Here is a 27,130-nt window from a genome sequence, read left to right on the forward strand (position 1 = left end):
GTAAGACAAAGGCACTCGGAGACCAACTCATTAGATTAAAAAAAAAAAAGAGGAATAACAAAACAACATTTTTTTTTGGGGGGGGGGGCAGGATAAGCCACATTACAGTGCCCAGGGGGATTTTCAAGTTTGAATGCAGTCAGGCCATCACCAAACAGATAGGACAAACAAGCAAAGCTCATTTCTGGAGATAATGGCAATCTAGTTCTAGACAATCTGGACAATCAGTCCATTCTCTTACCGGACCCTCAGTGGTTGGTCTTCATGGAATGTAGCTCCTTCTCCTGGCCCAATCCAGGCAGACAGTGAACAAACCTTGCCCGAGAACCTGTTATGATCTGTTCAGTGGGTTCAGAGAATAATTGGCATAGTGCATGAGGCAAATGATTATAGCATAGAGTAATACCAGCTGCTATGGGAATACAGGAGAGACACCTGACCCAGCCTAAGAGAGTGAAGAGTAGAGTATGTGAATGTTGTCTGGTGGCTGAGGGAGCTGAAGAACTGTTTCCAGAAAAACAAATTCAATTGAAATCCCTGAGGGTGGGCCCAGCGCAAGGCCTAGCAGCTAAAGTCCTCACCTTGTACGCACCAGGATCCCATATGGGCGCCAGTTCTAATCCTGGCAGTCCCACTTCCCTTCCCTTCAAGCTCCCTGCTTGTGGCTTGGGAGAGCAGCCAAGGATGGCCCAAACCCTTGGGACCCTGCACCCATGTGGGAGACCTGGAAGAAGTTTCTGGCTGCTGGCTTCAGATTGGCGCAGCTCTGGCCCTTGTGGCCACCTGGGGAGTGAACCATTGGACGGAAGATTGTCCACTGATTCACTCCCCAAGTGACTGCAATGGCCGGTGCTGCACCAATCTGAAGCCAGGAGTATCTTCTGGATTTCCCATGCAGGTGCAGGTCTCAAGGCTTTGGGCCATCCTTGGCTGCTCTCCCAGGCTACAGCAGGGAGCTGGATGGGAAGTGCAGCAGCCAGGATACAAATGGGTACCCGCCAAGGCAAGGATTTAGCCACTGAGCCATTATGCTGGGCCCCTAATCTCAATACAGCAGTTCCTGGGGTGCATGCTGTTTGAGTTACGCCTACTAAAAACATTTCCAGCCTCTAGCCACTCCACTTCAGGAACTGTACTTAGAATTTTGGCTCATTCTTAGATGTATATAAGCTAAAAATCACAAAAGCATGGAGTGTGAAACAGGTGACTAAGACAAGGGTGAACTTGATAATATGACCACAACATTGGCAATACTACAATAATTCAGATCTAGATACTAGATTTTCTACCACTGCTTATTTATCCTATATATACAATGTCATAATACACTTAAATAGCAGAAAGTTGGACTTGTGACTGTTGCTAAAGGGCTGTACTATTATAATAACATGGGGGGAATATTTGAGGTGGGGCAGAATGGGGAGGAAGGAGAGGTGGGGGGAAATCCCTGTACCTGCAAAAAATATTATATGCATAGAAAATAATAATAGAAAAATTAGGGTTTGCCATACTACCAACTGTAGAACAAGCACAACCATTTGCTTGTTGTTTTTTAAATGTTTACTTTTTTTTTTTTTTTTTTTTTTTTGGACAGTCAGATCGACAGAGAGAAGGGGGGACGGAAAGAAAGATCTTCTATCTGCTGATTGACTCCTCAAGTGGCCACATCACCAGAGCTGAGCACATGTGAAGCCAGGAGCTAGGAACTTCTGAGTCTCCCACGCGGGTGCAGGGTCCCAAGGCTTTGGGCTGTCCTCAACTGCTTTCCCAGGCCACAAGCAGGGAGCTGGATTGGAAGTGGAGCAGCTGAGGCACAAACAGGTACTCATGTGATCCCAGCATGTACAAGATGAGGACTTTTGCCACTATGCTACTGCACTGGGCCCCATTTACTTGTTTTTGTAAATATAAAGTTTCGTTGGAACATTGTTGTACTTATTCCTATTTATTCATGAGTATATAGTATGTAGCTGATTTTGTGCTATACTAAGTTGTGACAGAGTATGAGGCTCACAGAGCCTATTTACTATCCAATGCTTTAAAAATTTGCTAATCCATTCATCACTTGAATACTAAATGATAGAAACAGATTTACAGAATACTTAGTTGTGGCCCCAAAGAGTGTTTCAAAATATGCTAAGAATTTTCTAAATCTGTGTAACATTTGATACAAAATTGAGAATGGCAAGAGAATTTTTGGTAGTTGACTGGCTAGCTGAATTGTGCCATAGTCACAAGACAACAGCATATAGCATTGAAACAGATGAACTGCAGCGCAGTAATTCTCAGTTCCAATGTTACATGAAAACAGCAAATCACTTAATAAAGCATAGGATTTTGTTATAACATTTTATACTAAGCTCAAAATTTTAAAAGCTTATAGATCTATAATATGGTAAAATTATGTAAGTATAGAAGGGAAATAATAAACGCAAGATCTAGATAAGGGATCACTCTGGAAAAAATACAGAAAGGGGGAGGGGTACTTAAGTAGATTCCAAAGTCCTGCCCTATGTAGAGGGCACCTATAAAGACTTACAGTATAAACTGTAAAAAAAAATTTGGGGCTCAGCATGATGGCTCAGTGGCTAAATCCTCACTCACCATCTGCCAAGATCCCATATGGGCACCAATTCATGTCCCAGCTGCTCCACTGCCCGTCCAGCTCCCTGCTAGTGGCCTGAGAAAGCAATAGAGTTGGCCCAAAGCCTTGGGACTCTGCACCTGTATTGGTACCCAGAAGAGTCTCCTGGCTCATGGCTTCAGATCGGCTCAGTTCCAGCCACTTGGAGAGTGAATCACACGACAAGATCTTTCTGTCTCTCATTCTGTCTGTGAATCTGAGCTGCCTTTCCAATAAAAAAAAATCTTTATAAGATTTAATTTATTTTTATTGGAAAGGCAGATTTACAGTGAAGGAGATATTAGGCAAATATTTAACCACTAGGCTATTGTACCAGGCCCCAAAAATGAGTATTAAAAAATTTTTTTAATTATAAAATTTTCACTGGAATTAGTAAACTGTAAAAAACTTTAAGACTTTGAGTGAGCAATAAACATACACTTATGATAACCTTGAAATAAATAGCATGCCACTCAAATATACATATATTTTTCCCTGTCCCATTCAGTATCCACTGACTCTGGTAAAAGTCCCAAGGCAAAGATACAGTCGGGAGTTTTCTTTCAGGCACCAAATCCTGATCCCAATGCCATTCAAATATTTGTAGAATTAAAACCTTGGGACTTGATGCCAGTGTTGTGGTATTGCCTGTTTTGTCTCTGCCTGTGACATCGTCATCCCATTCAGGGGCCAGTCACAGTCCAGGCTGCTCAGCTTCTGATCCAGCTCCCTGCTAAAGTGCCTGGAAGAGCAGTGAAAGATGGCCCAAGTGCCATGTGGTCCCTTCACCCACATGGGACACCTAGCTCCTGCCGTCAGCCTGGACTAGTCTTGGTGGGTGCAGCCATTTAGGGAGTTTATCAACTGGCAGATCTTTTTCTGTCTCTACTCTCTGTAACTGTGCCTTTCAAATAAATAGTCAACAAATCTTTTTTAAAAAGTAAACTTGGGACTTAAGGGATTAAGCCAAATTCAGGGTTTATGGATATTTATTATGCTCCACGAATTACACACATATTTTACTTAAATTACATGATAAAAAGTCTATCCTCTCTATATATCTGACTTTCCAATAAAACTAAAATAAGGTTTTAGACCTATAAAAAAGTCTAAAAGAGTTCAAAGAGAGCTATTGGTAATCTGTTTACGGTTAGAACTTGTCAGTTTGGAGAAACTGCTGACAGAAATGGCAAATGACAACTAGAATTGGTAATTAAATATACAGGGATTCCAATAATTCCATGGAAAATGGAATTAAAAGAAGTCTACTTTGATATGAAAATTTGTATGTTTGAAGTCTTCAAAAAGTTTCTGAAAATATATACCATGAAAAAAATAACTGCTCATGGAGTAATCACAGAAGCACTTCAAACAGATAAGGGAGGGACATGATCAGACCAACATTTAGTAATATTCAGGACTTAACAATTTGCAAAAATAGAGTGATATTTTCTTTCAGTCCCTGCTGTCCATCTAAGCCAATTTACCAAAAGTAACCCCAGAAACTGCTAATCAATAAGCTTTTTGGTTTTTTAAGAAAATTTATTTATATTTTTTAGAAAAGCAGGTTTAGGGCCTGGTGCAGTAGCGTAGCAGCTAAAGTCTTTGCCTTGGACATGCCAAGATCCCATATGGGCACCAGTTCTAATCCCAGCAGCTCCACTTCCCATCCAGCTCCCTGCTTGTGGCCTGGGAAAGCAGTCGAGGATGACCCAAAGCCTTGGGACCCTGCACCCACGTGGAAGACCTGGAAGAAGCTCCGGGCTCCTGGCTTCAGATTGGCTCAGCTCCAGCCATTGTAGGCACTGGCGGGGAGGGGGGGGGTTGGTGAACCAATGACAAAAGAGCTTTCTTTCTGTGTCTTTTTCTTTCTGTATATCTGACTTTCCAATAAAAGATACATATTTTTTGAAAAAGAAAGGCAGGTTTGTAGAGAGAAGGAGAGACAGAAAGATCTTCCATTTACTGATTTACTCCCCAAATGGCCACAATGGCCAGAGCTGAGCCAATCTGAAGCCAGGAGCCACAAACCCCTTCTGGGTCTCCCACATGGGTACACGGTCCCAAAGCTTTGGGCCATCCTCATCTGCTTTTCCAGGCCACAGGCAGGGAGCTAGATGGGAAGCGCAACTGCTGGGACTCGAACTGGCGCCCATATGGGATGCCAACATTCACAGTGAGAGGATTAGCCAATTGAGCCATCATAGTGGGCTTCAAGGAGGTTTCTCTATACATTTACTGCCATACAGAGTTATACCTTTAAAAAATGGATCATATGCTATACATTGAGCTGGAAGTGTACTTTCTGCTTAATTTTATACTGTGAACAACTTTTCCTTGTCAGTATACACAGATCTATCTCACTAGTTTTAATGGCAGTACACTTTACTGTATATGGAAATACATATTCCTAACACTGTAAAAAATATTATTACATTTTGTTACTTTTCCTTATTTTTGCCAGACTTACTGAATTTCTTTTGTTCTTCTTCCAATTATTAGTATTTTGGAAATATGACACACCATTTCTGTGCTATTGAATATCTTTCAGTTTTGTTTATTCATACATGATATATGAACACATTTCTTTTGCCAAGAGACAAAGAGTGTAGAAAGTGTAAGATAAAAGGTAAGTGCAGCTTGGTGTATCACATTTTGCACTTATATGCATATATACTTGTATACATACAAATAGGGAGCAATGGTTTTTTTAAACAAAAATGGTGTTATTTTTGTAAATATGCTTGCACAATTTTGCTTTTTCACTTAATATATATTAGAGATAATTTCATGGCTGCAGCCTATGTTTCAGATTAAAGCTGCTGTTTGTTCACATATCTTTGGACATTGGGCAACCTGCAGTTTGTGACTGCAGCTATGCTGCAATGAATATATCATAACAGATCTTTCTGTGCATATAAAAGTATTTTTGAGGATATATTAAAAGAAGTAAAATTGAGCCAAGGAGCAGGTATATTTAAATTTTGATAAAGTGCCATTTTAACTTTCAGAAATGTACATATTATTTGCCTTCTAAAGGAGCTGATTCTCCCACACCCTTATGAACAACAAACTTTATTAAGTTTTTGCTTAGATCTTACATGATTCCATTCTTCATTCAAAGAACACAGAGCACAGAAGTGTGCCTGTATGGGCTTGCACAGCTGGGTTTCTGGCTGGGGCGTGTCTGTAGGGCTGCCTCTGCTTCACATCACATACTCGCACCAGCTGACAGTTGCTGTTGATATACACCTACTCCTCTACTGTGTGCCTTAAAAAACAAAGTATGCTACAACCACTATCTGTGCCTTAAAAAAAAAAAAAGTGTGCTACAACCACTATCTCCTGATGCCAATTCTCTCTAGAAATTTATTTCTACCTTACCATTGTTTCTTTATTAATCAATTCATTATTTTAAATACTTTTTGCATTTCTTAAAAATATATTTATTGAAAGGCAGAGAGAGAGAAAGAGAGAATGGTCTCCCATTTGCAGCTTCACTCTCCCAATGGCTGCAACAGCTGTGGCTAGGCCAGGGGGAAGCCAGGAGCCAGGAGCTCCATGTCGGTGTCCCATGCGGTGGCAGGGTTCCAAGAGCTTGAGCCATTTCCCTCTGCCTTTCCACGCACATTAGCAGCGAATTGGTTTGGAAGCAGAGCAGTGTTCTGATATGGGATGCCAGTGTTAGACATGGTAGCTTAACCCTTGGCAGCAGTGCTGAGTTTACGAGTAATTCGTAGTGGCTGACTGTTCCTTAGACCTTCCCCTTGTTCCGTTTACTCACCGTCTTCATCCTGTGTGATCTCATCATCAGTCCTTTCCTCTGGTTCAGGTAGGTGTGACATCCTCTTTGAGAGCTGGGAAGAGACACAATTTCGCTTTACAGTAACTCTCTTCCTTATCTATATCATGTTATATAGATTTATCTGATCTGGTTTCTCAACCAGTTTTATTCTCTCTTATATGCCACCAAGAAAATCCTGAAAATTTGGATCACAACTTTCTCCGTTATACCTACCTTGCTGTTATGTTTCTTTTTCTTTATTTTTTAAATGTAAAGATAATTTCGATGAGAAAAACATTTGCTCAGACTAATATTTTAAACTAGAAGTCTTATAAACCCTTCTGTTACAAAAGCTTGGCTGCCACTGATTTAAATGCCAAAAAGGCCTGCCCTTAATTGTGTCCTCAAGCTATGTTGGCGGGTTCTCCAGCGCATGCCCTCACATGGCATCTAATCTAAGTCACTTGACTTTGCTCTGGTTTTCGTGGAATAGCCACTGCACTACCGCCTGGGTCCCGTCGGTGGTCGCCACTGTCCCTGGGCGTTTTTCTTTTTTTTTTTTTTTTCAGTTAACTATGATTTTCACAAGTTTCCCCATGTCGTTTAGGCAAATAGAGGCTGAAACTGTTAACATGTTCCTTCCTCGCGTCTGGGAACAATGAACCTTAATACAACAGTGAGAAGAATCAAAAAGTGTCTTAAAATGTGTCTTTGCATTGTGACGTAGCTCTAAACGACACCTGCTTTTGCTACATTCTTAAGAGACAGCTTCCCAATATTTGAGGCTCAACAGGGAAGTTTAGCTTACCTTGTCACGGCAGGATCAATGATTTGAAGGGTTCGTCTTTTTTTTAGGTTGGTTTCATCGAAAGCCCAACTTCTTACAACCCAGAGGGCCGGAGATTCCTGCAGAAAGCGCTGGTCCTGCAGTCCTTTTATAGGGCTAGGAGGCTGGACTTCCGGTATGTTGATTGGCTTTCAAAAATGATTGACAACAGCTCTAACCAATTGCTACAAGCAACAGCTCGTTTCAATAACGGTGGCTTGCTTGGGACAAAAAACCGGAAAAAGCAATAATGAAAGAAGATGTAATAGCGACACATCTCGCAAAGTGTGTGTTACTATGTTTTATAATATCACCTATAGTACATCGACAGAAAAGCCAAGGTTATTCGCTGTGAGACTGACACACTCCTAAACCAGCAGCTCGAAAGGTAGTCTCCCCACAAACTAAATCGCTGTGAAAGACTCGACTCTCTGCTAGGTCACTCTGAAAACGGTCCAGAGAGATTAGACGGATGGATGGTTCCTCAGTTGTGGGAGATGGGGGAGACAATGGAAGATGGGGCCCGTGTAGAGGGTAGAGGTTGGAGGGAGACAGTAGAGGATTCGCATAGCGAGGAGTCTTATTGTGGCCGCCCAAAGATGGAAACCTGGGCTCGCCAACTCAAGCGGTGCTGCATGAGCGCACCGCCACCTTATGTAGTAGCATACAGCTAGAGTAGATCACCTAGGTCACATTTTCTGTATGACTAGATTGCATCTTTCTTGGCCCTTGGTCTATTAACAGCAGGATTTTATTGAAGCTATAAATTTTTCCATAGTTATTAAATATGTGTGTACATATATTTCAATTTCTTATATTAAAAGTCAGATTTACAGGGCAATGTGCAGTCGCCTAGCGGCTAAAGTCCTCACCTTGTACGCACCAGGATCCCATATGGACACCAGTTCTAATCCAGGGAGCCCTGCTTCCCTTCCGGCTCCCTGTTTGTGGCCTGGGAAAGCAGTTGAGGATGGCCCAAAGCCTTGGGACCCTGAATCCACGTGGGAGACCTGGAGGAGGTTTTGGCTCCTGGCTTCAGATCGGCACAGCACCAGCTATTGCGGACACTTGGGGAGTGAATCATCGGACGGAAGATCTTCCTCTCTGTCTCTTCTCTCTGTGTATCTGACTTTCCAATAAAATTTTTTTAAAAATTTTTTTAAATGCCACATTTGGACCTGGTAGAGTGGGCTTGCAGCTAAAGTCCTTGCCTTGATGCGCCAGGATCCCATATGGGTGCAGGTTCTAATCCTGGCAGCCCCACTTCCCATCCAGCTTCCTGCCTGTGGCCTGGGAAGGCAGTTGAGGACGGCCCAATGCATTAGGACCCTGCACCCATGTGGGAGACCCGCAGAAAGTTCCTGGCCCCTGGCTTCATATCAACGCAACTCCAGCCATTGCATTCACTTGGGGAGTGAATTACTGGACGGAAAATCTTTCTCTCTGTCTCCTATTCTTAGTAATATCTGACTCTGCAATAAAAATAAATAAATCTGGGTCAAGCACTGTAGCCTGGCGGCTAAAGTCCTTGCCTTGAGCATGCACTGGGATTTCATATGCCCGCCAGTTCTAGTCCCGGCGGCTCCACTTCCCATCCAGCTCCCTGCTTGTGGCCTGGGAAAGCAGTCGAGAATGGCCCAAAGCTTTGGGACCCTACACCTGCGTGGGAGACCCATATGAAGCTCCTGGCTCCTGGCTTTGGGTCGGCGCAGCACCGGCTGTTGCACTCACTTGGGGAGTGAATCATCAGACAGAAGATCTTCCTCTCTGTTTCTCCTCCTCTCTGTATATCTGACTTTGCAATAGAAATAAATAAATCTTGGGCCCAGCGGTGTGGCCTAGCAGCTAAAGTCCTTGCCTTGTACGCCCCGGGATCCCATATGGACACCAGTTCTAATCCCGGCAGCTCCACTTCCCATCCAGCTCCCTGCTTGTGGCCTGGGAAAGCAGTCGAGGATGGCCCAATGCATTGGGACACTGCACCCGTGTGGGAGACCCGGAAGAGGTTCCTGGTTCCCGGCTTCGGATCGGCGCAGCACCGGCCATTGCGGCTCACTTGGGGAGTGAATCATCGGACGGAAGATCTTCCTCTCTGTCTCTCCTCTCTGTATATCTGACTTTGTAATAAAATAAATAAATCTTTAAAAATAAATAAATAAATAAAACTTTAAAACAAGCAAACAAATAAATAAATCTTTTTTTTTTTCTAAGTCAGATTTACGAAGAGAAGAGAGAAAAAGATCTTCCATCTGCTGGTTCACTCCCCAAGTAGCCGAAACAGCCAGAGTTGAGCTGATCTTAAGCCGGGAGCCAGGAGCTTCCTCTGGGTCTCCCATGTGGGTGCAGGACCCAAGACTTTGAGCCATCTTCTGCTTTCCCAGGCCACAAGCAGGGAGCTGGATGGGAGATGGAGCAGCCAGGACAGGAATCATTTCCCATATGGGATGTCGGTGCTTGCAGGCAGAGCTTTAGCCAGTAGAGCCATTACACCAGCTCCCATTACCATTTCTAGAAAAACAACAACAACAAAAAAATCAGAATGTAGTAATAGGTTTTACCACACAAAAAAATGTAGGTGTTTTTATTGGAAATGTAAATTTACACAGAGAGGGAGAGACACGCAGAAGAAGTTTCCATGCAGTGATTCACTTCTTTAAAGGCTGCAAAGACTGAAGTCAGGAGCCAGGAGCCAGGAGCTTCTTCCGGGTCTCCCACATGGGTGCAGGGTCCCAAGGCTTTGGGCCATCCTTCACTGCAGGGAACTGGATACAAAAGGAGCAGCTGGCACACAAACTGGTGCCATATGGGATCCTAGCACTTGGAAGTGGAGGATTATCGAGTTGATCCACCACACTGGGCCAATAATAGAATGTTAATTGTAAAATCTAGGTAGTAGCTGTTTTGATGTTAGCTTTAAAATTTTAAAAACTTCTCTGCATGTTTGGAGGTTTGTATAGTAGGTATTGGAAAATGAAACAGAAATATGCCCTAGGGTTCTGTACATTTATATCCAACTTGATTAGCTAGGACTATTTATTATATGTGACAACCTCAACTTTAATAAGAGGCTTAAGATGAAAATGGAGTTGATTAGATTATGTGAGCAGGTTGGATCACAGACCCAGCCAAGTTCAGGAATTCAAACAGTATCTAAGGTCTCATGCCATCTCCCCATTTCCCATCTCAGCTTCTTTCTTTCTTTTTTTTTTCTTTTTAAAAAGATTTATTTATTTTTATTATGAAGTCGAATATACAGAGAGGAGGAGAGACAGAGAGGAAGATCTTCCGTCCGATGATTCACTCCCCAAGTGAGTGCAACGGGCCGGTGCTGTGCCGATCTGGAGCCAGGAGCCAGGAACTTCCTAGAGGTCTCCCACGCAGGTGCAGGGTCCCAATGCTTTGGGCCGTCCTTGACTGCTTTCCCAGGCCACAAGTAGGGAACTGGATGGGAAGTGGAGCTGCTGGGATTAGAACTGGTGTCCATATGGGATCCTGGCATATTCAAGGCAAGGACTTCAGCCACTGGGCTCCTGTGCTGGTCCTTAAAGATTTATTTATTCGAAATGCAAAGTGAGAAAGAGAAATCTCCTCCCCACTGCCCCACTCCCCAGATGGCTGCAATGGCCATAGCTGGGTAGGTCTCTTTGGACTTAGGAGCCAGGAGATTGGCTCCTAAGTCCAAATAAATCTAAGTCCAAATAAATAAAATAAAAATAGGGGCCCGAAATGGTAGTCTAGTGGGTAAAGTCCTCACCTTGTATACACCGGCATCCCATATGGGCGCTGGTTTGTATCCCAGTTGCTCCACTTCCCTTCCAGCTCTCTACTTGTGATCTGGGAAAGCAGTCGATTACGGCCCAAAGCTTTAGGACCCTGCATCCACATGGAAGACCCCGAAGAAGCTCCTGGCTCTGGATCCAGCTCTGTTGGCAGCCACTTGGGGAGTGGACCTCCACCACTTCGGGAGGATCTTTCTGTCTCTCCTTCTCTCTGTAATTCTGACCTTCCAAAAAATTTTTTTAAAAATAAAAAAAAATAATAAAGAGAACAGTTTCTTGTAGACTCAAAGCAGATGATGCTGAAGCTACAGGGAGGGGTGAGTGCCTGGGGCTGTCCTTTGACTCTTGTTGGTAGAGATAAAGAAGTTTGGAGAAGATTGATATTTGCTTCAATCTAAGCCTTTCCTTGGCATGCTCTGTTGAAGGAGGTCGAAAACATCCAAGACGTATGGATTTAGTCCCAGTGCATGAGTTTGCTCTTGATTTCTGGCCAGAGGTGGACCGTATTTGGGGTACCCAGTAATAGGACTTTTAAGTGAAATAAATAGATGTCACAACACAGAACACTGACTTCAGATGATGAGAGGCCTGTAAAGGTCTTTGAACCCAGAGGATGTGTAGCTTCATCTTACCTTTTGGGCCATTTGTAGCTGCCTAAATGATAATCAGAAGGAGACTATTTAAACAAATTGAGGTATACACGTGGTATTGATTTTCCTGTAGCCAGCAAAAGCAATGGCATCTTTCACTTTTTATATCTCTATATCATCTGACCTGGAAAAATATTCAAGATGAATTTCACTCAAGGAATGCATAGAACAGGGCCCGGCGCAGTGGTCTAGTGGCTAAAATTCTTGCCTTGAATGCACCAGGATCCCATATGGGCACCAGTTCTAATCCTGGAGGCCCCGCTTCCCATCCAGCTCCCTGTTTGTGACCTGGGAAAGCAGTCAAGGACGGCCCAGGGCTTTGGGACCCTGCACCCACATGGGAAACCTGGAGGAAGTACCTGGCTCCTGGCTTTGGATTGGCACAGCACCAGCTGTTGTGGTCATTTGGGGAGTGAATCAGTGGACGGAAGATCTTCCTCTGTCCTCCTCTCTGTATATCTGCCTTTCCAATAAAATAAGTAAATCTTAAAAACAAAAGAAATGCATAGAGCAAAAACAAAATAGTGTGCATGGTATGATCTCATTTATGCTTTTGAAAAGCATGTGCATCCCCAGCTGTAGGCAACTGCCTTGTCTGTATTGTACCTGGGCAAGTGTTACACTGCTGGGAGAAAAGCATCCAATAGCTGACAGGCATGCAGGGCCTGGTTAATTCCCAATTTGTGTTAACTATGTCAGTGTGCCAGCATAATTGGCTATTCTATTTTTCTTTTTTAAAGATATGTAGAGAACACCACCCTGGCCCCCATAGTAGAAGTGGGGAGGATGAGGTGGAGCTACAGATTGCCTAGGGAAGTGGATCTGGGGACACATAGCAGTGGGAGCCACTGGGGACATGTTTGACACGGAAGGAATGACTTCTGGGGGTTTCCATGTCCTGGGCCACAATACTCGCAGGTAGTCGAGGGAGCTGAGACAGGGTGGTTTATAGGGGAGAAACTGGAGGTCTTGTCTGGGTAAGGCCAAGGCACCTAACCTCGTGAGAGACCTGGGCTGGGCTAAGCAGCATCGCTGGCCACCTGCTGATACATGCAAAAGCTGGGGCTGGGGAGGCATGCCTTACTGGCCTAGGCTGCAGGACCCATCCACGAGCCTCAGAGCAGAGGATAGGCTACATCAGGCTGGACCTGCAGCGCCCACTAGAAAACAAAAGAAGAGGATCTTGGGGCAGATTCTGTAAGAGACTTGTGGGCTCACCTCTGTGGGACTGTAGCATCTTCAAAGCACTGAAGATGGTGATGGGCCGAGTCAGGCTGGACTGTGGAACTACCCTGACACTCATGGAAGCAAGGTCTGGGAGGAGGCCAGGCTTGGTTGGGGTGCAACACCTACTGGCACATGCAAAGGCCAGGATGGAGGACAGACCGTGCCAAGCAGGCCTGGTAGTGGAACTTAAGGAACTCCTCTGCTAGGCTACACCTCCTGCTGGGGAGTGGAGGGACTGGGCTTGGGGTCAGGTCCTCATTATTTGTGTGGATAGCATCTAAGGGCAGGCTGTGCTGGGCTAGGCTGTAGCACCCACCCATGAGAGCTGGAATGAATGTGGACCATTTGGACTAGGTCACAGTGCCTGCCAGTGAGTGTCAGGACTGGGGTCCAGACACGTCAAGCTGAGCCACAGCACACACAAAAACTGGGGCTGGGGACGGGCCTGGTGGAGATTTTTGAGAGTCTCCCCTGACTAGCCCACAGTACCCACTGGTGTGTGTGAAGACAGGCCTGTGACAGGGTGGACAGTTCACATGAGAGATGGGGCTGGGAGTGGAACTGGCAGGCAGCTGTATCCATTGCTATATGTACATTGGTTGATGCAGGTGACCCTGCACTAGCTGGTGCACACAAGAGTCAAGTCAATGTCATCCCGGGCAAGGTCTTTTGGAGAACTCCACAATCAGATCCCTGGACTCAAAGCTTGGCCACAGGGAAAGTCATAAGATACGTGATCTGACGTTGTAGTGCTTGTCAGGACTGGTCCTTCTCAGTTGCTGATGCCTGTGCAGCGGGCAGCATGCTCAGATGTACCCAGAGGACATGACAGTCAGCTTATCTAGGTCAGCAGAGAATGTCCAGTTCCTTATCAGAGGATGAAAAGCAGAACAGGTTGGACCACTCTCCTGAAGAAGCTTTGAAAATGTTTGTGGGCCTGTGGATGCACTAAGGTGGATTTGGTCAGTCAATAGAACTTGGAAAGATTTCCTCAAAATAAATCAAGTAACACCCTTGGAATTCCCTTCCTCACGTCGGAGTCTCTAAGGCATCATCAAATCATTGTCCTTTATCACTAAGTGCGGATGTGTTTTGACAGCAAGGAGGGGACCCCTTCCTCTGTCCCCACTGCAGACACAGGAGGAAAAAAAGGGAAACATTTCTTCTACCAGCCTTCCTCCATACCTCAACTCTGTTGCAGAGAGCGACAGAGATCACACTGGACAGGAGTGCATGACGTTAGGAGTCGTCTTTGTTTGCCAAGCTTGGCAACAGCAGCTCCTCTACACTCCAGGAACCACCGCTCCATATGGCAGAAGTCAGGGGTTTTTAAGCTCTTATTAACAAGCAACAGCCAGGGATTTCAAATCAAGTTAGGTGTTACAAATCAATCAACGTGCATTTAAGCCAATCAGGTACAAAAGCAGATAGCTGTGGTTAGCTACGCTGGAAACCCAATACTGCCTTGGGGTGCTATTAGCCAGCTGTACCCTATCACATTCCCCACAGGTGTTCTAACACTTGAGTCAAGTCATATCTAGGGGGTGCACTATTAGGTTGGTATCTTTATTTCCATATAATAAGTAGGTTTAGGACTTAAGCATGCCAGCAATAGTCCAAAAGGGGTTTGGAAGTCTCACAAGCCCAATGGGTCGGGGCACTATGGAGGACTTTACTGGCTTTCATTGAATCATAAATTTCACCGAAGGGTCTCGCCTGTATATACATGATCTTATTCCCCATGTTTCCCCAGATCCCACATTGAGCTCGACCAGTATGATTAGAGACATCATAAATCATTCTGAACAGTGGCTGGGGCCTGGTGGTGAAATTCCTAGTATCTGTATCCTGGAGCTCCCACTCATGCAGGGTAGAGGTATTGTCACAGACAACAAGAGACCTTCATTTCGTTGCACAGTCCGTTTCTCTCCCAGTTCAGATGTGACCTTCCTTAGCTGAATTCCGGGGCTGATTCCTGCCACGTTCACGGCCGAGGGGGTGCTCAGGATCCCATTGGGGTAAGGTCCTTTCAAGAGGTTCTCAGGCCCACGGATCTCTTAACCTAAATGATGTCTCCAGGCTTGTGTACAAGGATGGCAACTCTTTCAGTGTCCTTTGCAGACTGGGAGACTTGGAGCTGGGCACATCTAGTCCCAGCTTTCTGATAGGTCTCCTGATCTGCAGTGCCAGGAGAAGCCTGTCAGGTCCTGAGTAGCCTGTTGTGATGTTATCCACCTTGGGACCTCTTCTCTGTAGTCTAGTCTGCCATACAGGACTGGGCTAGGGGAGGCTGCAACCAGTACTTTGGGAGGCCACACTGGTGTTAGGGCCATCTCCTTGGCTGCTATATCAGCATGGTGGTTGCCCTTAGTCTGGACTGGCATAAAGTCACGTACAAGATCCTCAGAGGGATCTGAGGGCAAGGGGACTGAATTATTATCTCCTGAGGAGACAGAAGTGAACTAGCTTTATGCCCTTTACTTCAGAAGTGGCAGTGTGGGCCCGGAGCAGTAACCTAGAGGTTAAAGTTCTCACCTTGAATGTTCCAGTATCCCATATGGGCACCAGTTCTAATCCTAGCAGCCCCACTTCCTTTCCAGCTCCCTGCTTGTGGCCTGGGAAAGCAGTTGAGGACGGCCCAAAGCCTCGGGACACTGCACCCGCAAGGGAGACCTGGAAGAGTCTCCTGGCTTCAGATCATCTTAGCTCCAGCCGTTGCGGCCTGGGGTGTGAATCATCAGATGGAAGATCTTCCTCTTTGCCTCTCCTCCTCTCTGTATATCTGACTTTCCAATAAAAATAACTAAATCTTTAAAAAAGGAAAACAACAAAGATAATAATTGAATAAAAGGAGAGAAGAAGGTGGCAGCGCAGTGATGTGTGTGCACTGAGATGGACTATCTAAATATGAACGATTTCATATCCTGAGTACATCACACAACAAGGTTTTGAGTCAATGTGCCCAAATCCTTACCTCCCAAATACAAAGGGCAAAGATCTTCCTCAGTAATCGACTGACTGCTGTATGCAGATTCCAGCGTTAGGTTTTATCTAGGTAGCACCTCTGCAAATGGGGACCCTCTCTAAAGGGCACATTTAACAATCACACATAAGAAGCCTGCCTTCATAACCTCTTGGCTTTAATCCATTTGGCTTAAGGTTAACACCAATGACTCCATCTTGATTTTTTATGCCCTCCTTGCCATGAAGATTTGATCCAGTTCCATGTCAGGAGGGAAATATCTGACAAGGAGTCAGTGTCAAATACCCTTTGAAGTCACATTACCAATCAAGATGTCTTAGAAGGAGTCTTGATGCTAACCTCAGCTGATGCTTCTTGTCGTCGGTTCTCCAGACATGGGTTTCCATCTGAGAGAACGAGGCCAACATTGTCTTGCTAGGACTTGTCTTCTGTATAATTCTGGCAGGCAATGGACACAAATCTCAAAGTCAAAATAAAAATAACAAATCAAGTTTGCATCTTTGACTAACTGTAGGACAGGCTTAGGCCTGGTTCCCAAGCCTCCCACTACCTACAGCAAGATCAATCAGATTAATATGCTCAGTTGCCAAGGCAGCGTCAGCTTACATGAAAAGAGTACAACTTTAGGAAGGATGTATCTCCCTGAATAACGTTAGAGTTAGTCCAAAACAGAAATGGTATTCAATGTTTACAACTGCTATAGCCATATACAGAGATCTGTATAACTCGCACATGATTAAAAACCACTAAAATGCGCCTACAGGTGTGAGGATTGAAGATGCTATTTGTAGTTGAAGACAACACATAACTTCGTAAAAACAGGTGTATTATAGTTTGCTGTGTGACTATTTGTGTTAAGTACACATAATTGCAGGTTTACAGACTCCTAGAGACAAAATGCCAATCTAAGGCAGACATTGATTCTTGACTAACAGTGCTGGACAATGTCCTGATGCAAAGCCAGATTACTTTCTGCGGTGTGCTCATCAGGTATACTCACTATAGTCTTACCCCCCTCAGGCCTCGGAAGGAACAGGGCTGAGTTGTTTGATACCAGTTGACTGCTGCTTCCCTGTTCCTACATTTTACGGCTCCAATGAGGCTGGTGTGGGTTTTTTTTTTGTTTGTTTGTTTGTTTCACTTAGAACGGTTACAGATTCGGTACTAAAAAGTGACATACCTAATCCTTTGAAATTGTAGGGCTTACTGAGTAGTTGATATCTTACTGTAACACTAGGAACCCTTGAAGTCAGGCATTCGGTAATGTTTCCAACCCCATCCTGTTAAACTATCTCAAAGTACTGACAACGACAGAAATAAGTAGTTTAATTGCATTAACTACATGGGTCCACATACCACCTTTTTAAAAAAAAAGATTTATTTATTTTTATTGCAAAGTCAGATATATAGAGAGGAGAGATACAGCAGAAGATCTTCCATTCGATGATTCACTCCCCAAGTGACTACAATGGCCAGAGCTGTGCTGATCCGAAGTAAGGAGCCAGGAGCTCTTCCACGTCTCCCACGCAGGTACAGGGTCCCAAGGCTTCGAGACACTCTCCACTGCTTTCCCAGTACACAAGCAGGGAGCTGGATGGGAAGCAGGGCTGCCAGGATTAGAACCGGTGCCCATATGGGATCCCGGCACGTTCAACGCAGGACTTTAGCTGCCAGGCTACTGCACCAGGCCCCCACATAGCATCTTGAAAGCACTTGAATAATTTTACAAAACTTTCATTCTTTTTAAAGAAGATTTGTATCACACAATAATATAGCATAATTTGATGCCTTGGCCATGCTTTGCATACAATACAAATGGCTAAATCAGTTAATACCTTTACCAGAAGAACGATCTGACTTTTATATTCTTACTTTGAGACCGCTAGGAGCCCTCTCATCCTAATGGAGGCCCCCATGGGAGTTCTTCACATGGGTGTGCATTCCTCTCAACTATGTAAACAATATTTTAAATAAAATAAAAAAAATTTTAATTTTTGGGCCTGGCACAGGAGCCTAATGGTTTAAGTCCTCACCTTGTATGCCTGGAATCCTATATTGGTGCTGTTTCTAATCCCTGTGGCCCTACTTCCCATCCAGCTCCCTGCTTGAGGCCTGGGAAAGCAGTGGAGGATGGCCCAATGGCTTGGGACCCTGCACCCGAACGGAGACCCAGAGGAGGCTCCTGGCTCCTGGCTTCAGATCAGTGCAGCTCTGGCTGTTGTGGCCACTTGGGGAGTGAATCAGCAGACAGAAGATTTTCTCTTTCTTTCCTTCTCTCTGTATATCTGACTTTGCAATGAAAATAAAATAAAATTTTAAAAAATCAAGTTTTTAAATTGCTAAGACAGATATACAGAGAGAAGGAGATACAGAGAGAAATATTTGTTTGCTGGTTCACTCCCCAACTGGCCACAACAGCTGGAGCTGAACGGATGCAAAGCCAGGAGCCAGGGGCTTCTTCCGGATCTTTCACACGGATGCATGGTCCTAAGCTTTGGGGCATCCTCAACTGCTTTCCCAGGCCACAAGCAGGGAGCTGGAAAGGAAGTAGAGCAGCTGGGATACAAACCAGTGCCCATATGGGATCTTGACGGATGCAAAGCAAGGATTTGGCCACTAGACTATCATGCCACACCTCTAATTTAAAAAAAAAAAAGAAAGAAAGAAAGAAAGGAAGGAAGGAAGAAAAAGTAAGGAAAGAGAAAATAAAGAGCAATGAAAAATGCTTTTGCTACTTCCTGAAGATGGAAGGTTTCACACAAAACCACCTCCAGTTCTTTGTGGAAGAACTGAGAAAGAGAGGGAGGGCTAGGCTGGGTGGGATAAGGCAGGGCAGGATCGCTCAGTGTTGCAACTTAGAAGGTACAACTTGTGAAGTACTTGTCTCCAAATTTAGATCCAGTATTTTATGGCCGAATAATCTTGTTTCAGAGATATTTTCCTCAGTTTCTTCATCCATACATGGAAATGCTAATAGTATATTTTAAAAATCAATCCAAGTCTATGACAGCCAATCAACCTTGCAAGGATTTCCTCATCCTTGGAGCGGCATTGTCAGTAGCATCTCAGAACGATCAAAACCACATGAACAGAATTCTCAGAATATGCTTCACAGTGGGGACCCTGGGATGACTTCGGGAGGCAGTTCCCCATTCCCTGGGTAATGGGGCGATTGGGAAGTTGGGCATGGTTTCTCCTTTTCTATCCCCCTCTCCCCCATAAACAGGAAAGAAGAAAAAGAAAATGTGTGAACAATGGTCTCACCCACTATCCTCTGATCCACAACCCTTCCCACCCTGATCAACTATGTAAACATCATCAAAAATAAAATTTAAAAATAGCAACAAATCACTCCAAGAATTAATGAGTCCATACATGGAAACAGTTTAACAGTGTCTTACCATGGTACAAATACTAGATGAATGCTAGTTACTATTGCCATTTTACTTCTGTGATTTTTGAAATTTATATAATTTGGGAATAATTATGCATTTCCTTCAAAAAAGCTGACAAGCATCCATTAGAGAGAGACTAGCTGAAATATAGGAAAGAGGTGGCACTAGACTAAGGAACATGACAGGGATCTGCAATGCAGATGGAAGAATTAGCCCTCACTTGGGAAAAGGATGTCTTTTAACAGTAGGAAAAGATGGCTATTTCTAGCTTGCTTGTCTTCCCATCTGGAGACTTCTACATCATCTTTTAGGAAATGAGTTATTTGGGGCTCTTGAGGGGTTGGAGTTTTGAGGAGAAAAAGTTTGAGAAATATCAATGGGGAGAATGAGAGTGAGCTGGAGGCATGGCAGGAATCCCTAGAACTACTGAAACGCACTTAGTGTCAGCAAACAAATTCAGAGTGATCCCAATCTGGTCAGCTGTGTGATGTTCCTCTTGTAATGCTTAATTCAAGGGGATGGGAGGGAAGGGAGAAAGGACTCCAGAATCTTCAGGGAACTAGTAACACACAGTAAAAATGTGGAGTCAAGGTATACCCGAACCTTAGAGGAAGAAGGCTCGAAGGATTTATTTAGCGTGAGGGTGGATGAGAAATGATCTTGAAGTTGCAGTGTGGCTGGAACAGGATGCCAATCTCACCTACTGACTCTGCTGTACAAGCAGTGCTTTGGTATAAATCCTTTGCATTGTAAATGATTGTAAAGAAAGCCCTTTCCTAGCTATATTCCGGGAAAGCCAGAATGTCAGTGAGTTTCCATGACTGAGTTTGAAGATGGTAGAACAGTCTATTATCCATGGAATGCTATTCCAGGAAGCACTGCAGAAGCACCTGGAAGTGAAGATAGAAGTTGGAAGTCCGGTCCAGGGAGAAAAAGCACTGAGCAATTAGAGGAAAGAAGCAATAATAATAATAATTAATAGAAGGTAATGATCACACTAATAATTTAGAAGAACTGTGTGGATTATCTTCTTTAATCCTTGTAACAACCTCATGAAGTACAACTTTCATCTTACAGAGGAGAGGGCAGGCATGGAATTTAACAAGATCTCAAAACAAATATGTTGAACTGGCTGATATTTCCACATATGACACAAAAATGGGGGTGTTGGACAGGCAAGGTGTGTTTGGCTCATTATAGATTTGGCTGGATGGTTAATTTTGATGGTCTGCTGATACATAGGGTTATCTCAGGTCCCTCAATTTAGTTGTATGTGTTTGGAACTACAGGTGACACCTGTTGTTTTGAAGTATTCCTTAAATTGCTCATTATGGAAGGATCCAGACAGCGAATGGACCAATGGATTTTCTGGCCTGTATTCTGCTTGGTGCTGGCAGTGGTGGGGCAATGGTGTGATTCTCAGGTGGATTTTGTCATAGTGGGAGATATAAAGCCAGGATGCAACTGCCTATGAAGTGTGAAGGCTGAGAAGCGATTTGTGGGAAATGCGTGGAAAACTTTATAAGCTGTAGATTCTGAAATATACATAGTCCAGCAGAGGTCTGGCGGTGCTCAGGTCTTTTTTGCCATGATGACAAATCTTCTAACTCCGGAAGAAACCTTTCTTTCCTAGATGCTCTGAAGGGCTTGGGTGCCATGTTTTAATGTTTGACAATGTTTATGAAAAAGAAGAAGCCTAACTGCAAACTTCCTGGGAGAACATTTTAAGAGTCTTGTGTCAAGACGACCCTTTAAAAATCTTTTCAAAATTTCTGGCAGGCAAACACTATTATGAACCATTTCATGCTTATTATAATTAAATTGCTTCTCTTACTAAAAAATGTATAAAAGACTTGGAATTTCTGTGTCCTGGGCCACATTCAAATTGAGTATTCTTGGGCTCGGCAGCGTGGCCTAGTGGCTAAGGTCCTTGCCTTGATCCCATATGGCCGCTGGTTCTAATCCCGGCAGCTCCACTTCCTCTCTATCTCTCCTCCTCTCAGTATATCTGACTTTGTAATGAAAATAAAATAAATCTTAAAAAAAAAATTGAGTATTCTTGTAAAACAAATTGAGCAGAAAATGCATGCACAATTTATAGAACACAGAACAAACTCCCAACTATAACATTGAAAAAAAGATCTACCTTGTGGTGAGAATGTCAGCAGCACAAAATGTGAAAGTGAGGTCCTCTGTTTGTGCTTGTGTAGGTAGGCAGGTTATGTAGGTAGGTGGGCATGTATGCAGTTAGGTAGGTTATGAATGAAGGTACTTAGGCATAATAGAAGTCTAAATAAGTTTAGTAAGAAACAAATTATATAACTTGGCAGTGGTCACAATCCAGATTCAGTTTGCATGATTATCAGAGTATATGAAAGTAGATTAAAATATATATATGCTTCATTATACATATATTTCCATATAAATGGATCTTGTAGTTAGGCTAGGGAATGATTATTTTTTGCTATGATTATACTTTTTAAAAGAAGACCTTAAAAATTTTAAAAAGATTTAGTCACGTTTATTGCAAAGTCAGATACACAGAGAGGAGGAGAGACAGAGAGGAAGATCTTCCGTCGGATGATTCACTCCCCAAGTGAGCCGCAACGGCCGGTGCGCGCCGATCCGAAGCCAGGAACCAGGAACCTCTTCCGGGTCTCCCACGCGGGTGCAGTGTCCCAATGCATTGGGCCGTCCCAGACTGCTTTCCCAGGCCACAAGCAGGGAGCTGGATGACAAGTGGAGCAGCCAGGACACAAACTGGCGCCCATATGGGATCCCGGGGCCTCCAAGGCGAGGACTTTAGCCGCTATGCCACACTGCCGGGCCCTTTATGATTAATTTTTAAAAATTAATCTTATAGCACTACAAAATACTTTGTTTTTAAGATTCATTTATTTTTATTGCAAAGCCATACATACAGAGAGAAGGAGAGACAGAAAGATTTTCCGTTCACTGGTTCTCTCCCCAAGTGATTGCAACAGCCGAGATGAGTCAATTTGAAGCCAGGAGCCAGGAGCTTCCTCCGGGTCTCCCATGCGGGTGCAGGGTGCCAAGGCTTTGGGCCGTCCTCTCCTGCTTTCTAGGCCTCAAGTAGGAAGCTGGAAGGGAAATGAAGCAGCTAGGATACGAACACGCACTCAGATGGGATCCCGGGCGACACATGCAAGGCGAGGACTCTAGCCACTAGGCTATTGCGCTGGGCCCAAGACAGAATATTTTAAAAGATTTATTTCCTTTCATTGGAAAGGAGACTTACAGAGAGAAAGGCACACAGAAAGAAAGATCAACTGGGACGTGAATGAGTGCCCATATTGGATCCTGGCACATGCAAGGTGAGAATTTAGCCACTGAAACATTGTACCTGGCCCACTACGATTTTTTTTAAAGATTTATTTTTATTTGAAAGACAGATTCATAGAGATAAGAAGAGACAAATTTTTCCATCCAGAGGTTGACTTCCCAAATGGCTGCAAAGGCCTAAGCTGAGCGGATCCAAAGCCAGGAGCCAATAGCTTCTTTCCGGGTCTCCCACGTGGGTGCTGGGACCAAAAGACCTGGGCCATGGCCCAAAGCTTTGGGACCCTGCACCCACATGGGAGACCTGGAGGAAATTTCTGGCTCCTGGCTTTGGATCCGCTCAGCTCCAGCCATTGTGGTCGCTTGGGGAGTGAATCATCAGACGGAAGATCTTCCTCTCTGTCTCTCCTCCTCTCTGTATATCTGACTTTGCAATAAAAATAAAGTAAATCTTAAAAAAAATTTTTAGTTCCTCTAAGTCAATGTTTATTTGCTAGTGGAAAATATACTTATTACATATGATATTATCACACATAGACAGTCTAATATTTACAGTGGATTTATTCAATCCATAGGAAACTAATCTTTGGATTTTGAGCTTTTCCTGGGCTGATGATATGTGGGGTAATGCTGTCTAGATGCTGAGCAGCAACAGCTTCCAGTCAGCCACAGGCTTAGAGTAAACAATTGATATTTTATAGTATACTTTGCTGCTAAGTTATGATGTCCAGTAGGTGAGGTACCCTGAATGTATTTTTGATTTATAAGAAATTCTTGCATTGGATTTATGAGGAATCCAAACCATGTTAAAAGGAGAATCTGTACAAGATATAGTAGAAATGATCTATTTTTTACTAATTTAAATAGCTTAACAATAGCTGTTAATTAATGTTTACAATTAGTTGTTGTTAAATGGAAGTCCCACAGGATGATGTGAAAGTTACCAGGATGGGGTCTGCACAATGGCTCAACTGGCTAATCCTCAACCTCCATGCGCTGGCATCCCATATAGGCGTCGGTTCATGTCCCGTCTGCTCCACTTCTATATCAGCTCCTTGCTTATGGCCTGAAAAAGCAGTGGAGGGCTTTTTTTCTCCTCTTTGCTCTCCTGAGGACAAGATGGGTCACCAGCAGCTCTACTGGAGTCACCCGTGCAAATTCAGCCAGGGTTCCCGCTCTTGCCGGGTATGCTCGAACCAGCACGGCCTGATCCGGAAATAGGGCCTGAACATGTGCCGCCAGTGTTTCCGCCAGTACACCAAGGATATCGGCTTCATCAAGTTGAATTAAGTCATGTTCCTTGAGTGGATGCTGCAAGACATCGGCGCTTTGGAAAATCATGCCAGCTCTTTGTACATAAAATAAAGAACTTCAATTAAAAAAAAAAAAAGCAGTGGAGGATGGCCCAAAACCTTGGGACACTGCACTCACATGGGAGACCCTGAGAAAGTTCCTCACTCCTGGCTTTGGATTGGCTCAGGTCGGCCATTTGGGGAGTGAAGCAGCTGATGGAAGATTTTTCTCTCTGTGTGTCTTTGTCTCTGTATATCTGCCTTTTCAATAAACATAAATAAATCTGTAGAAAGAAAGAAAGGAAAAGGAAAAGGAAAAGGAAAAGGCAAGGCAAGAAAAGGAAAGGAAAGGAAAGGAAAGGAAAGGAAAGGAAAGGAAAGGAAAGAAAGGAAGTTACTAGGAGAAGGATGCTTGGCAGGAAGCCTGATTGTAGTCCTAACAATAGTTTGCAGTCTGATCTTCAGTTTTGCATGTTTGCAAAACTCACTATTTTAAATGTCACAGAGTTGATTGAAACTGGCTATGTGAACTCCTACTAAAGACATTTACAAGAGGCTAATGTATAAATCAAAATGTTAAATTATTAATTTTACAAAGTTAAGCATACTTCTTCACATAGATTTGACTCAAAATAGCAACTTATTTTTCTGTGCACAGATACCCATTGGGAACCAAATTGTCACTACTTATTGGTGACACAGAATGAAGACAAGCTATTTGTGCAACAGTTCAAATGTATAGTACCATCTGTTATGACAGTGCTATTGGTCAAACTCCCCAATACGGACTGAAGAGTATTTGTTTTAATCTCAGTGTATACATATCCCACCTCCTGGAGTAGTTCCTGTTCACTTTTTTTGTAAAGATTTATTTATTTATTTTTATTGCAAAGTCAGATATACAGAGAGCAGGAGAGACAGAGAGGAAGATTTTCCATCCGATGATTCACTCCCCAAGTGTCCACAATAGCTAGTGCTGCGCTGATCTGAAGCCAGGAGCCAGGAGCCTCTTCTGGGTCTCCCATGTGGGTGCAGGGTTCCAAGGCTTTGGGCCGTCCTTGACTGCTTTCCCAGGCCACAAGCAGGGAGCTGGATGGGAAGTGGAGCAGCTGGGATTGGAACCAGTGCCCATATGGGATCCTGGTGCATTCAAGGCAAAGATTTAGCCTCTAGGCCACCGTGGTGGGCCTTTCCTGTTCAATTTTTCTAGGAGGTCATTATTTGTAAAGTCGAGATTCTGGGATCCCACGTGTTGATTGGTGTGTGTCTTGGCTGCTCTCGTGCCCATCCAGCTTGTTGCTAATGCCCTGGAGAAACAACAGAAGATGGCCACTCGCATTGGAGTTCCAGAGGAAGCGCTGGCTTCATGACTCCGCTCTGAACACTACAGCCATCAGAGGAGTGCATAAGTAAATAGAAGACCTCTCTCCCTCTCTATTCCTCTTTTAAATAAATAAATCTTAAATTGTTTTTCTATTCTTTATTTGCTAATCAAAGCCCTTGATAGGTATAATTTTTTTTCTTCTAGTTATCTTTTTAAAAAATACTTAAGCAAAATATGTTCTTTAGTGATTCTCTTTTCAATTTTATTAATATTGTTCACTTGGAGGCCATTTTATCCTTCAAGGACATTACCTCTTTATAGGTCCATTTGCAGTTATAGGGATGAGGTGAAACACTACAATCTAGTGAGTTTTATTTTATTCTTTGGTGGTACTCTCATGAATGCATAGGATTAAAAACCAGGACACTAAATTAAATTCATATAGAAGGGTTATATATTGTTAGCGTATGTTCAAAATACTCATGGGATATATTTAAAATGGCATTCATAGCAGTGGACAGGTGGAGCAGCTGTTTGTAGCTGTGCAGCCCTCAGTCCATGTTAGAGTGCCTGTTTTGAATCCTATCTACAAAGTTTTTGATTTAACTTAATGCTAATGCACTCCATGGGAAAGTAACAGATACTGACTAAGGTACTTGGGTCCCTGCCACCCACGTGGGAGATCTGGATTGAGATCCTGACACCTGGCTTCAGCTTCGGGGACTGAAATCAGAGAATGAGAGATCTCTGCTTTCTCTGTGTTTAAAATAAAATAGGAGGAAAAAGTCCCTGAGTTTAAAAAGTTTCATTTTGGGGCCCAGCACAGTAGCCTAGCAGCCAAAGTCCTCGCCTTGAAGGCTCCAGAATCCTATATGGGCGCTGGTTCTAATCCTGGAGGCCCTGCTTCCCATCCAGCTCCCTGCTTGTGGCCTGGGAAAGCAGTCGAGGATGGGCCAAAGCCTTGGGACTCTCCACCCGAGTGGGAGACCCGGAAGAGGCTCCTGGCTCCTGGCTTTGGGTTGGCTCAGCTCTGACCTCGTGCGGCCGCTTGGGGAGTGAATCATTGGACGAAACATCTTCCTCTTTGCCTCTTCTCCTCCCTGTATATCTGACTTTCCAATAATAATAAATATATCTTTTCTATTTTTAATTATTTTTTAATAGTCTTTCTTCGTTGATTAGGGTTCAAAGGGTCAAGGGCTGCAGGGTGAAAGTGAATACATCTTCTTAAAAAGTTTCATTTTTTATCTGAAATTTAAATTTAGCTATCCTGAGCTTTATTTGCTAAACCTGGCAACCCTATAAGTACCTTATAATGAAGCCATAAATGTATACTGGTCGATAGGTAACAATCTATCTGATTATCTTAAGGAACAAAAACTATTCTCACTTTAAAAAAATTGTTTCCGTTAACAGTGGTCAGTTAGAACAAAGCACAGAACAATCTTGAGTGACTGAGAAACCCGTAACCGGGGCAACTGCCATAAACGCTGCTTTGATCGCGTTCCCGCCTCCTGCATTCTCTTTCCGCAAGGAGGGGGAGCTGCTTTAGCGGCTTTCCCATCTCAAGTCCTGCCCTTTCAGCTATTCATTGTAGCTAGGAATCGGACGCCCTTAAGGAGCCGGCCGAGAGCCCACGTGGAATTCAGAGAAACGGAAGTGGTCATGTTTCGGGAGCCGTAAAGCGCGCTTGGCTTTCCGGCCTTCCGGGTAACGACAAGAGCTCCGACTCTCAGTACCGGCGTTGCTCGTGTACACGAATCGGCTGGACTCTTGCTAGTTTCATTTCTTTCCCATTCCAGGTCCTTCCCTGTCGTCGTACCGTTCACCTGGGATCATGTTTAAGAAGTAAGGACATGCTGTGACCTCAGTGGGGGGCTCACAGAGGCGGTGGGGGTGGAGGTGGGGATGAGGGCGGGAGCTACTTTCCCGTCTCTCCCCCGCCCC

The 27,130-nt window shown here is 43.9% G+C and overlaps 2 protein-coding genes and 1 pseudogene across 5 annotated transcripts in view; 2 read left to right on the forward strand and 1 right to left on the reverse strand.

Annotated features, from left to right (window-relative positions):
* Positions 1-6,483, reverse strand: part of CUL4B (cullin 4B) — a 46,764-nt gene extending 40,281 nt beyond the window's left edge. The window contains exon 1 of one of the 2 annotated variants that reach the window (XM_058659065.1): positions 6,408-6,483. In XM_058659065.1, the coding sequence (XP_058515048.1) occupies positions 6,408-6,468 (61 nt within the window). In that variant the 5' untranslated portion in view covers positions 6,469-6,483. The remainder of the gene's footprint in view (positions 1-6,407) is intronic. The other variant, XM_058659066.1, reaches the window with a different exon arrangement.
* Positions 1-27,130, forward strand: part of MCTS1 (MCTS1 re-initiation and release factor) — a 49,112-nt gene that overhangs the window by 7,820 nt on the left and 14,162 nt on the right. For 2 of the 3 annotated variants that reach the window (XM_058659070.1, XM_058659071.1), the window contains exon 2: positions 26,986-27,031. In XM_058659070.1, coding sequence (XP_058515053.1) covers positions 27,021-27,031 — 11 coding nt within the window. In that variant the 5' untranslated portion in view covers positions 26,986-27,020. Of the gene's footprint in view, positions 1-26,902; positions 27,032-27,130 lie in introns of those variants that run through there. The other variant, XM_058659072.1, reaches the window with a different exon arrangement.
* On the forward strand, positions 23,659-23,957 carry LOC118760475 (small ribosomal subunit protein uS14-like; annotated as a pseudogene).

This window comes from Ochotona princeps, chromosome X, assembly GCF_030435755.1.
Source record: "Ochotona princeps isolate mOchPri1 chromosome X, mOchPri1.hap1, whole genome shotgun sequence".
Taxonomy (NCBI): Eukaryota; Metazoa; Chordata; class Mammalia; order Lagomorpha; family Ochotonidae; genus Ochotona; species Ochotona princeps.